Source organism: Larus michahellis, chromosome 6 (genome assembly GCF_964199755.1).
Source record: "Larus michahellis chromosome 6, bLarMic1.1, whole genome shotgun sequence".
In the NCBI taxonomy this organism is placed as follows: domain Eukaryota; kingdom Metazoa; phylum Chordata; class Aves; order Charadriiformes; family Laridae; genus Larus; species Larus michahellis.
In genome coordinates, this window is record NC_133901.1 from 23,921,983 (window position 1) to 23,936,568 (window position 14,586).

Sequence of the window (14,586 nt, forward strand, 5' to 3'; positions counted from 1 at the left end):
AAAGAAGAAAAATGGGAGAAAGACAGACAGATGAAAGGGAAAATGAAAACTCTTGGCAGCAGCTGGCCAGGCCAGGAGAAGAGCAGCAACCAGGGCAACAGGCTGCCCCTGTGAAAGGGCAGGGAGCTGCATCCGGAGGGCAGGCTGTGGGAATGCAGAGCCAGCCCCTTGGCACTGCACAGGTTAAGGCCACTCAGGCACTGCCCTGCTCTCCCAGAAAGCACTGCAGGCCCAGTTAATGGGTGTAACATCAGACATGTCCCAGAGTCGAGCTCAGTGGGTACCTGCGGACACTACACTGTGCCAAGGAGGCCCAGCCATGGCCCCTTTCTGCTACACAAGCCCCCAGTAAACCCTGCCCGTAACCACCACCTGGCAGCAAGCTTAGTATAAGAATCATTTTCTTTTTGCCTTGTGAATGAAGCGATTCAGCTATTCTGAAAGACCAAGGTCCATTTATTTGTATTACTTCTTGGCTATTTTTTAAATCTCTATCAATATGTGCAAGACTTGATTTTAAAACACCAGTACCACTTTAACACCATTTATACAAATTGCTAAACCAGACTTTCATCAATTTTCAACTAAGATACACCATCACAGAAACTTCAACATCATACCTTCTACAAAGCCTGAATTAATAATGTCACCAACTCAATCCAATAAGACAGGGAAGCAACAAGTATCATGCGTGCAAACACCATATCATTAATATACATTGTGCCATTTAGTAAAAGCATACTCTTGAGAATGCGATTATTTGCACTCTTTATGGACCTCTCATCTCAGCCTCCCAGGCTGCTGAGAAAAGCTTGTCCACTGCTGGGAACGGGAAGAATAAGATCACCTGACCCAGGTGGATAAGAACGAGCAACTGATTATTCAGCACTGACTTCACTTTGAAGAGGCTTCCAGTAGAAAGAAAAAAAAAAAAAAAATTAAACCCGTGACACCACTTCAAAATTTGCAGGCAGCATTTTTAACCTCTGTCCTTTTGCATTACTGCAGCAGTGCCTGGAAAAGCTAGAGCAGGAGAGAGAGAGTCGCTTAGGCAGTTCCCTTCATGCCACCACCGTAGCTCAAAGGGACAGAAATCAAGAAACATTAGAATCAGCGTAAGCCGATTAGCACATTAAGGAAGAATAAAACACATAGAACTTAAACAAAATATGTTAAAAGGCGCAGAGAAAGCACGCATTTCTGAGTAGAGAGCAACTAATTTCTGGAGATACTCCAGATTTTCAGTTTCCATCTGGTGGTACTTAGTGCTGTGATAGAGGAAAAGGAGGTTTCCAGCTGAAACACAAGAGTGCACAGCATTTGACATGAAAGACCTACAAAGCAGGACAGCCATGGTCTAATCAAATCCTTAGGATCTGAACAAGGATGGACACTTTTTTATATACAAAAATATGAATCACACTCATGCCTGTATACGGAAACATGTTCTATTTAAATAAGAGCAAATTAGGAACCTGTGATTCAAAGTGTGGTTCATCTAGGAAGAAAAAGACTTATTCTCACTCTTTTTTGTCCTTCCCCAACACAGGGTGGTTTAGCTTAAGCCGAGACTTGCCATTTACAGGTATACAATAAGCCCGATGGACTTTTTCATTCTTCGGAGCAGCTACTGACCATAACACTTGATGCGCCAGCATTCACAAACACTGCATCTGTCGCAGGGAAGACGCAAGACGCACATGGGTGCTCACCCGCAGCTGCCAGAGAGGTGACAACCCTCTGGGCACGGCATCCCACTGCCCTGCCCCGGCAGCCTCAGCTGGAGGAGGACAAGAAGCTGTGGTTCCTCAGGGGCCAAAGACCTGCCTCTCGCCTAACGTACACCATGGCTCAAACGAAAGCAAACAAAACCTCAGGAAAAAACAAGAGTCCAAGTGCTTTATTATTATACCCAGAAATCCTTTTCTGTTTTAGGCTCTCTGCTGAGTGGAGCTGCGACAGTCCAACCCCAGGGCGCAGGGCTGTCGCTCCCCATTTGCGAACAGGACTGGTGGGGAAAGGAGGGGAAGGGGGCAAGAAGGTGCCCCTTGGAAATTACAGCCTCCAAGCCAACCTCTGTCTCAATGACCAACCAGCAGCACAAACTCCGAAACGTGTGCACCTAAAGTTCTGTGCTGCAAATCAATGCAAATACTATCTGTTTCTCCTGCTTGGTGAAATCATGGCCACGAGTCGAGAAGGGTGGGAATGGCGACAGCGCAGCCAGCCCAAGCAGGCAGGTGTAGACATGCAGTTAAGAGGAGGAATGAGTGTTAAGCCTTCTGCTATAAGTAAAAAATATATTTTAGGAAACACCTAAACACCATCAGATCTGGAATTGGGCGGGAAAGTGAAGCTCTCAGAATTTGTTCAATTATTTAACCTTCCAGATTTTTGGGGGGTTGCCCCTAGATTACTTCAAGCAAGACATTTCTCTGCTATTCTTAAAACCATCCTATTCAATTACAGAATGAGATTGGATCTCAGCAAGAGTTTTGCTTCTTCAGGATGCAGTAATGCCAAATGAAAGAGGGAAAAAAAAAAAAGCCAGTCTTGTGAGGAAAGGACAAGGAAAAGTGCAATCGCATAAGAAAACCAATGCCCAGACCTCTGAACAGCAAAGCAATTGCATGTGTCAAGTTCCCATAACACGATGGTGCCAGCTGAGGCTTATGTTAAAACTGTGCAATAAAATTAGATGTCTGGAGATGTCAGAAGAATGATGCTATCTCATTAATGGGATTACATAGAAAAATTGGAGGGATTTCAGTCGAGAGGAATAAAACGATTAAGGATCAAAAGAGTGTGACTCATGAAAGAAAGTAAAAACTGGATGCTGTGCTCTTGCCTGAAAAGCCCATGTCTCAGAACCAGAGAGGAGGCTCAGTGGTACCAGCAGCACCACAGCATCTCCCCCGTTGCATCTGGAATAACAGGGACAGATCAGACCACACAGAGCGAAAAGTCGTATTATAAAATACTGGCTTTGTTATGGCAACACTATTATCGTATCACTCAGCAAGGAACTAATAATCAGAGGGGAAAGAGGAGAGGAAGGCTAATTACCTATAAACAGCTGGAGGATACAAGCCCCATAAGAGAAGAATAAATTTAGTCAGAAAAAAAGAGAGTGGAAAGAGAAGGAGATTGTGACCAGAGAGACTGTTAGAGCCTTTCAGTTAATGACTGGAGAGGATTTCTTAGCCATAAGAACAACACATATGTGGAATCATCTTCCCAAGGTGGGTACTGGAAATCACAACTGCTGAATTGTCTGAAGATGGGCTGGGCACCACCCCAAAAACACCACCGTAGGATTCCAGCACTGGCAGGAGGTGAACTAGCTACAGGGGGAAGGGGAGAAGGAGAAACAGTGCAAGCAGGAAAAGGGTGGCATTGTGGCAGCAGATGTTCCTAAGTCACCACTACTATGTTACATTGCAGGAAAAATAAATTAATAAATAAAAGAGATCTCTAAATATAGAATAAGATTCTCTTCACTGAGGGGGTAAACATCTCTCCGCAACCCATCTTTTCCAATTGAAGGACTGTAGGTTAAGCGAAAAGGTTCATTTAAATTCTATACACACTCACAGAAATAAACTGATTTCAGAAAGCATTATTATGTCTGAACTCTCTCTCACTAGGAGTGAAAGCCAGATACTTTGTGAACCATTTTTATGATAGCTAATATTCTCTAAAAATTCATTAGATGTCAACGTAAAGGACAAAAGACACCACCGTGGAAAAGCAGATGCTAGGAGCTACCGTACAAAGCATATGAGGGTCCCTTGCCCTGCATTCCATCACATCAGCACAGGGCAGCACTGCTTCAACACACAGCAGCAGTCTTGTTTCTTGGCTAGTGTGACAGGCAAGAAGTCAAACAAAAATGACACTTCCCAAGAAGAAACTTTGCTGCGGAAGTGCCAGAGCTGGAGGTGCCCAAGCAAAGCCCTTCAGAGCATGCCCACAGCCCATGCCATCCGTACAGTATGCCAAGAGAAGCAGGGGAACACACCATGAAGCAATTTCTTCCAACCCCATCTCACTTACATCAGATCTTCCAACAAGGAAGAGTGTGTGCACACACGCGTGTGTATACACGCTGGCAGGGGAGGGGGCTAGGACATTTAATTGCACTTTGGACCTTATCCAGTACATGTAGCATCAGGCAATGGCTCTCCTAGAGCTGACACATTACAGAGCGGTGGAGGCTCAAGCCCAGTTCTCTCCATTTTCACCACAACCCTCGAGGGTGGGTGGACACTCCTGACAAGTGACAGCCCGGACAGGCGAAGGGGACTTGACTACCAAGCCCCAACTGGCAGCACCAGCCAGACTGGCCCCCAGCTGTGTCTGCAAGGCTGGGCGAGCTCTGCTACCAAGGAAAATGGCTCCAACAGAAGATGCAAACAGAGCAGATTTGTTTGCTATTTTTATATGGTTTCTTACCACAGAAGAACACACTCGAAACTCTTTAAACTTTGAAGAAGAGCTTTTTCAGAAGCTGTGCTTTGATGTAACTGGGCAAATTCATCTTGTTGCTTAAGCGAATCAAGATCTAGCAGTCTCTCCTCTGCCTCCCCCCCCCCACCTTTTTAAAAAATAATAATTAAAAAAAAAAAATCAACCTTGAGTTTTAATCTGCTACCCTGTTTCAGCAGGTGTATCTCTCTGTTAGTACAGATTGCTAAATGCAACTACGTGGCATTTGTCCCTTCATCTCCCATCTCAGCACTAGCATTTAGAGAAACAGTGATGGTGTGTTACGAGTGATGTTCATTGCAGACTGTTAGAAATTCTCCATGACCTGTATTGTGCTACACAGCCAAACCCTTTTTTACTGAAGCCCAGAATTTCTCTCAGAAACATTCAGTGCCTTTTTTTGATTTACAAACCTTATACTAATAGTAGCAGCTAATGGGGTTTCCAGAACAACAACAGTAACCATGTTGGTTATTATGGGCTCTTTAGAGTCGTCACACACACAGAGAACGTCTTCACAATGGTCTCATTCCTTAAGTTTATCCTCCCAAGTACCTTGCATCCAGTGTGAGTCCGGGTCTTCATAAGGGGAGTTGTGGTGCACAGCTCGATGGCTTCTGGTTCATGGAAGATCACTGTCGGGAGAGGTTCCTTCCGAAGAGTTAGGACATTCAACTTAGTCTTTAACATGGTCTGAAAGTGCTACACAGAGAAAGAAAAGCAATTATCTCCAGTTCTAGTGCAGAAAAGTGAGAGTTAATAGTTGGACATATCTGTGTGTTTCACTTTCTGTTCAGTGCCTTAGAAATTTCCATGGGGAGAGTTAACAAGTTCTCCAACTTAAAACAGTGAATATACATTATTACTATTAGCAATGTGGAGACTGTTTTTAATTTAATAAGATATATACACACAAAATGAGAGGATTCATTAGAATCCATGTATAGCCCAAAAAGGATCTAAATTCAACCTCTGATCACTCCCAGGCATATTATAAAACTATTCATAGATTAATGACCGTATGAAGAGAAGAAAAGGGGATCAAAGACCATTCAAAGAACTAGGGATTCATCCGTTCTCGTTTTCTTTCCTCTGTACTTAAAGCTCATCCCATTGACCTTTGTAGATGTTACCGTTCCCACTGAGCTGAATGCCTCATCCGTTTGTCTTTAGCATGTGAATTTTAAATTCTTTTCCTGTGTAAGCAATAGTTCCTGTAGTCTCTAATGTAAATGCCACTGCTGGTACTAACCAACAGATGTCATTCAAAACTTGTCACTTGCTGTAACAGACAAGAAAGAACTCCCCAGGCTTGGGTGAAGAACTATCCAAGTAGCCAGTAATGTCGCTGAACGAAAAAATTCTCAGCAATTGCTTAGAGTGAAGAAAGCCAATCCTTGAAAGATTTCCAAATCAATTTTGTGGAATCAGGGGAGTCAGAGAAATTTTTCAGCATTTGCATGTTTCTTTGAACTGACCTTCATTTGAGAAACTGAACATTTTTGCTTGCTACTACGTATCTAAGGGGGAAAATATGCAGATATGAAGCAAATCAATATAGTATTCCCAGCTAGTAACATACTGCAGCTCTGTCTAAAGAAATACGCATTTATTAAAGCTTCATAACTTGATTCTTATAAATCAGCAGTTATTAGACATATGTGCAATGACTCCAGATTATTTTTATCCAAACCAAACCATTTGTTCTGTCTTCTGATGGCAGATTCTTAACTTGTTTTGCAGTCACCCCTTTCCTCAGCCTCCCCTTCACTTCTGCAAGGCAGACAAACATCACGGGATCTGGCTTGCAGAAAGATAGATGCTAAGTGATTTCCCAGAACTGTACAAAAAGTCTCTATCAGAACTAGAAAATCAACTCAGGTCCTTGCTTTTCAGTCCTGTGCTTTAGGTGAGGAAAGTGCCTATTAAACATTTTATTTATACACAGGGGATGAATCAAAAATATAGATACTATACTGTTTTAATATGGATTTTTGTGGATTGGAGTATTTCATTGAAAATGCATGAGAACTTCTTGGAAATAAAATTCCTACTTAATTCATAAATGCTTTATCATTAGCTAACTGAAAGCCTGTTAATACACTTCTTAAACAGTTTAATCCTTTGCTCATCAGTGTTTAGGTCTAATAATTGTTATGATATTGGATCTACAGCACCTTAAACATTCTCATAAGCATATTCAAGGCATAAACACTAACAGCCTGTGAAAATAGTATTGTCTTCCTACCTCACACGTGAAGTTACAGCCTGTTACAGCAATACTTTAGGGCCTCTGTGCTGTTTGTGCAAACATTCAAGTTTCCACCCCAGTGAAGTATTGTACTCATATTATTTTTTATCTGGCTCATGTTACACGTTATCCCATTCCTTCTTTCAAACACAGCTCCAGAAAAAAAAAAAAAAGAAAAAGTACTCCATTTAAGATGATTGTACATTAAAGAATATTCTTTGACACATGTTTCTGAAGACAACAGAGCTCTTTGCCAGCTAGGATTACTAAACTCCCTGAGAAAACCTATTTCATTTTACCTTTCAATTGGGATTAACGGCCTTTTGTTTGGAGTTTCCTAGGCTTCTCTGGTGAAGTCGTTAGCAAAGGCAAAACAACAGATAACCAGCCACGACGAGTGTACAGCAAGCTCAAAGTTTGAGATCCTGAGTTTGAAGGAGCACTGCTGGTTACCAACCGCAGTGCTGGGCTTGCTGGTCCCACTAATTGCTGTCTACTACAACTGTAGTTCTCTATTAGCTTGCCTTGCTTTTATATATAGGCTCTAGGTCTGCTAACTTACTGCTGAGGTTGTATTTCTGGAGGAGAAAATACGCAGAAGGGAGAGGGTGCTGGAGACCCGCCATGAGCAGGTCACAGCAATTCCCTGCCTGTGACCAGCCCTTTTGCAAGCACGGGGAAATACTGCCTCCAAGGTCTTCTGCTGCCTTGTGTGTGCAGGGGATGGGAGAGGAGGCAGAGGTGGAAAACTTACCTAAATGTATTTTAACATGAAGTTGTACTATTTTGCTTGTGGACCAATTTTGGATTAAACCAGAGATAACGGTTGCTAAATATGAGGTTGAAGATGATCCTATCCTCGCATTTAACTTCTCCCTCCCTGTGTGCTGAAAGAGCTCCGTTTCCGTAGATGATCTGTTTACAGAGGTTCTCAAATAAAGAACGGTGCTTCCATTAGATACTCAATAGATGAAAAGACTCCATTTAGCCCCCCTGAGTATTGAGCTTGGGCCTTCGAAATGGTTCTTCTCCTCTGCTAGCATATCTATCAACTTCAGTTGGACTACTGACAGAGCGAGCAAAATTTGACCAAAATGAGGAAAGATATGACAACGATGTACTTTTTTTTCGTGTTTTAACAACCACATATACAGTCTTAAACAAGGACAAGACTACTCTCTGCCTTACAAAGGCAATTCAATACTTGTACGAGCAGCAAGTTGGAGTGGTTGGGTGCCAAAAACACTAGAGCACAATTGGCAGCAAACAGATAATTAGTTGCCAGAGAAGTGCAGGACGGATTGGGGGTGGACACAGAAATAGCCTTTTTCTTTGGACTGCATGGCTAAAGCAGACAACGCTGCATTCCCTCCACACAGGTCATATGATGGCTGCCATAAGAAAATCAAGTCTCTGCCAGGAGACATCACGCAGTGAGCCCCCAAATAAGAAAGTTATTTAAACACATGCCTAACTTTCACTGTGTGAGCAGTCCCAGTAAAGCACACGTGGGTAGTCAATGGGATTATTCATGTGCTTTAAGCCAAGAACAGGATAAAGTGCTTCGCTGAACCCATTTCTTAGTTTCCACTCCAAACTGGCATCTCCTGCGGAAACTGTTGGCAAAGGCTGACCTATAACAGTAGCCAACGTATTTTTTGAGAAGAGGCATTGGCTCTCCACTGCTGCAAACCCAGAATATTTCTTTAAAGTGCTTTAAGTTCACAAAGTTCTTGAAAAGCATGACTTTAGCAATTCATTGAATAAAGGTTCAGGGAACATTATACCATTCACATTTCATGTGCCAGAACCGCTAGGTTCATTTGGTAGTTCTTATACTTGAAATCATCACAAGAAGAGATTCTTAACTGGCACAAATATTAACTGCATGTTTTTATCCATTTAGATGGTGCTACTGATACAGACTTTACATTTTTAAAGAAATGCAAGGAGCAACATAACAGTAAGAAATTGGCAGCAAGTTTTAAAATTCCTTGAGCAAATAAAACAGCTTAATTGCCAAAGAAAGGGTCAGAGCTGTAATTAGCATTATATTTTCCTACTTGCTGAACATGAAACCGTTCAAAATAAAATTTAAGTAAAGCCTCTAATAACATCAGAAAGTTATCTTAATACAAAACCATGGTTTTGCTTATTCAAGGATTCAAGTTCCATCATTTTCCTTTGCTTAGTTTACCAGTCTTGACGGCATCCTTTCCCCCTATAATAGAAAGCTGAAGGGTATAACTGGTAGCCCAAACCCTTAGCAGGCCAAGACTGTTACTACAGAGCTACAATACATATTTTCCTTCTTGGTGACCTTCAAAGTGCTCCCCATTTCAATGAAAACCCTGTCATCACTAACCCTCTTAGCTACAGGTTAACTGAACATAAGAATCAATAACTTCTAAAGTGTTTTCAACATATATTTTGTTATCAGCTCAACAGTCACGCATTAGCTCTAGAATAACTATTTCACAACATTCAATTTGCAAATTTTAGGTGCTGTGTATTTAGTCCAAGCACACTTGCTGTTGCTATCAAAAGTAAAAGTTAACATCGTTTTGGTTTGGTTTAGTTTGTCAGCAAAAATACAGTGACTTCCACAACTCAGGCCAAATGTCTTGAAGAAAACAACTGTGGCTCTATACAATTAAACAACCCTTGGAGGAGAAAAGTATGGACTGACAATTTGTAGTAATAATGCTTAACACTTCTGTACAGCTCTTCATCTTCAGGTCCTAACTAAACGGTCACTGCTGTTCACAACATTGAGTACTCAGCAGTCAAGCCTGGGCGAGTGGATCTTTTCATTTTCATGATGGAAATAAAACAAAGACTCAAATTCAATAGATCAAGAAAGGGTTATATATTGGATGTAAATATAAAAAAAGCCTTCAAGACAGACAGGACTGTAACACATTGTAATCTGTATGTCAGCAACAGGAGATGAGCAAAATGAAGACAATTTACAGGCTAATCGGGTTTCGACATAGTGAACGTAAGTAAGAAAGTCTTTAGCACCTCAGCCCTCAGCCCCCATTATCTCTTAACATCAGCATTACAACCAACACATGACTGCAGAAACTGGCATCATGTTTCTATATGACCTGTATTTGGCCAAATTTTGCCAAAGACATGCATTGAGTGTAAATCCCCAAATGACAGGACGTTAACTTCTGAAAAAAAAAAAAAGAGTTATTTTAAAAGTTCAAGGCCTCTGAAAAAGGGTTTTGCCAGAATGAGAAGCAATCCTCTGTGCAGCTCATCCTGCTACAGCACCTACAAAGGAATTCCCAGATGAAATCCATGTTACAGCATCAGCAAAAGATCAGTCGCCGGGAAATTAAAAAATAATGTCTACAATTTACTACTTCAGTTCAAGTACTTCTTCTACCTTTGAAATCCATTTAGTTCTGGAATGAAACCAAAACTTTTCAACAGCATCCCACAGCAAGACACAGCAGCCTAGGAGGGGAAAGACACAACCAAGTGCAACGAACTGCAAGAGAATTTTAGAAAGTCCAAGTGTCCCTTTTCACCTATTCCCAGTGGAATTTGACTGTGAATGTATCCAGTCTGTAGATACAAGACTCCACTCTCTTACTCTTGATCAGAGATGAGAACATAGTAATCCTTCAGCAACGTGGTTACACCATCAGTGACATGAGCAGGGCTGGGACCTGAGGACCGTCCCCATTCCACCCCAATCCTCTGGCTTTTTGACAAGAAAAGAATTCTGATACTGTTCATACAAAAACTGTTCCATTTCAAGACTTTGTTCTGTTTAAAGCAAATGCTATCCAGTACACATAAATGTCACATCTGATCCATTTCTTGTTAAACAAATATTGCTAATACAGTTTAAATACTTTCCCCTCCCCCATATTAAACTTTACTGTGCTGTATTTATTTACCCTTTACTAGCAGTTCATATAAACATTGTACTGAACACAACAATAAAACCTTCTACAGAGGGGATGGAAGCACCTATCAAAGTCAGAAATCATCCCATCAGCAGCCTGCTCTGTAACACAAAACTGACTGGCACGCACAAATCCAAGATCATGTCATGACTCTTTATACTTAAGCAGATCCGGCCCGAGTAATCTTCTTGAAACCAATCCAACTCCAGAAATCTGGTTATTAAAAGCCTATCTCATCGAGCATGTATGAGAGCTGTATTTTGCCAGCCTATCAAACTAAATCCATTCAGTCTCTTTCAGGTAACGGACGCTACTTAGGGGAAAAAGCAGATAACTATGCCTGAACGTACATCTCTCGATTGCAAAAAAATGGCAAGGGCCACGAGGGGACGACAGACTTGCCTGCAGGTGCCCTGTAAGTAGAGGAGCTTGGGCAGCCCCACGGCGTGACTCAGCATGGCCACCCTCAGGGCACGACATCCCCAAGGATCTCAGGGGCAAAGCATCTGGGAAACACGGTGCCACAAAAGAACAAAAAGGCCTTCCCTTCGCCACCCCTCCACGTGACACCTGCATGGTTGCACATTAGAAACTGAACCAGTGCCTGCCACTACTTCCCCCCCTCACATTCCCTGGCTCCTACCAGATAGCATAGAGGAGAGATGGGGGCAGCGGGGAGTGTTTGGCACAGAAAAAAGTAATCTGCATTTACCAGGGTAAACTCAAATCTGTATGATCGGAGACTGTGCAGAAAACAGCATCAAAGCAAGCACGGCCTGAGACCAGGGAAAGGAAAGCACCAGGAGAGGCAGAACCCGTCACGCTGCGAGCAATGCTCCCTGCTGCCAGGCACAGAGACCTTCCTGCACTCCTCCTGCCATTACTGAACATAACAAGGCAGTCAAGGATAAAGCTGTGATAGAAAAACCTATAATATACAGAAAAAATGGACAGATGAAGGGAAGGGGGACACAGGACTGCAGATAGAAAAGCAGGACAAGGACACAGGGAACCTTTTTAGGATGGCAAGCCCAGCTGCAGTGCATGGTACAGAGGAAACCAAAATCAATCGAGTGTCAAAAAGCCTTTCAGCAAAGATGCTACTGGATCTTTACATGCAAGCACTGAGAGTTATTCCGTCTCACTCTAATACCAGTTTCTTGGGGAATATTCTTTGTCCTGCGGTGATAAGACATATCTCTTAAAAAAACACACAACTATCAAGATTTCATAAATAAAACTTGCACTCCCTATCGACAGCCTGGATCACAGAGCTGCCTGTGTGATGAGACTCATATTGCCTTGTTTTCTTACAAGTTTAAAGAATTTCTATTTCCTCACAATTTAATTCATGTGAAACGTTTTGTTCTCAGACCCTGTGTACTTTGAGTTTGCTCTGGCTGGATGCCTTCGTTCTGTTGCCAAGCTTATGCGATTCCAATCAGCAGGATCGCTGCCCAAACAAAACACAATCCCAGATACAAACACCCTCCAAACTGCAGGGAACTTCAGAGCCAGATGAGAATTTCATGACTGATCCTCTAACATTTCTCTATGCTCAGCCAAACTAACCCCCCTGACCAAAGCTGAATATACAGGATATTCAGAGACTAAGGTCCCAGTTTAGCTGTAATTGCTCAAAACCTGAAGTCCCACTATAGAGATCCACATCAGAATAGGAAGGAGTCAGTATTTCAGAACACTCATAATCATGAAAATAAAATAAGACCGCCCTAAAACATTAGTGGAGGAGGTAAAAGAAGTCCCACTACTACAATAAAAAGTTCTTTGATCAGTCTCTACATTACAGTACCTAAATTCCCAGTTCATTATTTCAGTGGAAATTAGGCATGGGGATGGAAGATGAATATCTAAATATGTCTGTTTCAATTTGGGCTTTTACAGTTTATTATTTACTGATGACTGTTAAACATATTTTGAAATGAGTTGTAGTTTCCAATGCCTGGTGTGCATGGCATGTATTTTATACAAGAAGAACATTATTTTAGCACCAATAGAAATAAAGTATAATGACTTCCAACAACGTATCAACTGAGCCGCTCTCATAAATAACTGCTTCCCAAACTTTTGGCCTCAGAAATCAGTTAACTCTCAAATTTTAATAACTTTGTCACGACTGAACTAGCTCTCATTCCACCCAAGCCAAATTAACACGTAGCTGTGCTCTGTATTTTATTAAATGCAATAATTGTAAAAAACATTTACACTTGCAGTAAAAACTCTGCCTTTTTCTTCCATCCTATCCCTGATGATGTTGGTCTTCAAACTACATTCAGAAGCCCACCAAACAAAACCAGCCTGGTAAGCCCAGCTCCATTGCAGAGCACTGAAGTTAAATAAAGTCATGCTTATTACCTGCTGTACATCTTCTCATCACCAGAGCAGCAATACCTCCCCAAAAAGACTGTGTCTGTGTGCAAGCCTGGAATTTTAAGCTAGATTGCAATTTCAAAAGTATCAGTATGCCAGGATTTCTCTGTGCAATACCCGTACACAGGTATTTTTCAGCCCTAGCATTTTTCAGGAAAAATGGCAGCCAGAACACAAGCCCAAGACAAGAAAAATTAAAAAAAAATAGGGAAGAGTGGAAATAAATGAGGAAATAGGAGCTGACAAGAAGAGAAAGAACAAAATAGGACACGCAGCAGCATAGATATGTCAAGTTCATTCACTTTGATTTTGAGCTGACCTCTTAGCTGCCTTCCAACATATTTTTTCCCTAACATGAGTTTCCAGTAGATGTATTATCTGGTATAGTTGGCCCAATATTAAAACAATGGAATCCTGCAGCATGAAGGCGGCTGTTGCTTTTTCAATTTGCTCTTGGAGGCTTTCCAATAATTTCTGTGTCAGAGGATGCTTTAAAAAGTTCTTTCTCCTTACTCTGTGCCTGGCAGAGCAAGCCCATCTCATACAATACCTGCCAGAACAGCCACTGCATTCCCCAACACAGCCCTTGCAAAACCAGGATTTCACTCTCTTGCTCTTCTCCTTCAGTTTTTGCGATGAATCAATAACTTGTTAAGCAGTTATGTAGTTCAGTAACCTCTCTCTTGCCTTTTTAAGACTTGTTCACTGAGACAGGGATACCGACTAGATGACATAGGTGCCTGCTACAAACAGGGAATTTGCCCCCATTATTTGCTAGAGGTAACATTGTGCCTAATACTATGCAGAAACCAAGGGTACAAATTCTTGCCAAAAATTCTGATGTATTGCTTAAATATAAACCCAACGAACTTCTGGGATAAACCTAACAAATACTTGTATTTACAGCTACAAGACAATGAGAATCCATTCCTTTCTCTAAAGCTGTCCTTTTTATCACTGCCTCCTCTGATGCTAATTTACAGCACTGCCTTTGCCAGGTCTGAAACACCCCCAGGATTTAAGCCTGGCATTCTTGAGGGTCTCCGAGAGGGGGTCCTCCTACTTCCCATGGACACAAGCCATCTCCAAGTGAACAGACCTGCTTCTTCAGCAAGTCAGCCTTTTTGGAAAGCCTCCATCAGGGTGCATCTGCCCAAGCCGTGCCGAGGGCAAAGAAAGCAGCCCAGTGGCTTTAGCCTTCCCTCTCTCCACACATCCCCCTGAGCACCAACAGTACCTGCTCCACAGCATCCCCAAGAGAACCATCTCTGGCCAGCACTGCTGTCCCATCACATGCACCTTCCCAAGGAGACTTCCCCAGCCCCAACTACAATCACAAGCATTTAATCTCCTGAAACATTACTCCCTTTGTGCCTCCATCAGCATATTATTCAATATTGGGGAATTCTGCCAGGATTTATGGCTATACAAACGTTTAACCAGATGATGCAGAATATAGACAAAATTTGGGTGCCACAGCAGTGCAAATGCATAACCCCTATCCTCAGGGGACTTCACACAGTAGGTCTT

At 42.1% G+C, this 14,586-nt stretch overlaps 1 protein-coding gene across 4 annotated transcripts in view; it reads right to left on the bottom strand.

Moving 5' to 3' along the window:
* PID1 (phosphotyrosine interaction domain containing 1) overlaps positions 1 to 14,586 on the bottom strand; it is a 90,144-nt gene that overhangs the window by 49,731 nt on the left and 25,827 nt on the right. For 2 of the 4 annotated variants that reach the window (XM_074592686.1, XM_074592687.1), the window contains exon 2: positions 5,044 to 5,190. The exons of 1 other annotated variant lie outside the window; for it this stretch is intronic. In XM_074592686.1, the coding sequence (XP_074448787.1) occupies positions 5,044 to 5,190 (147 nt within the window). Of the gene's footprint in view, positions 1 to 5,043; positions 5,191 to 6,736; positions 7,101 to 14,586 lie in introns of those variants that run through there. One more of the 4 variants, XM_074592688.1, reaches the window with a different exon arrangement.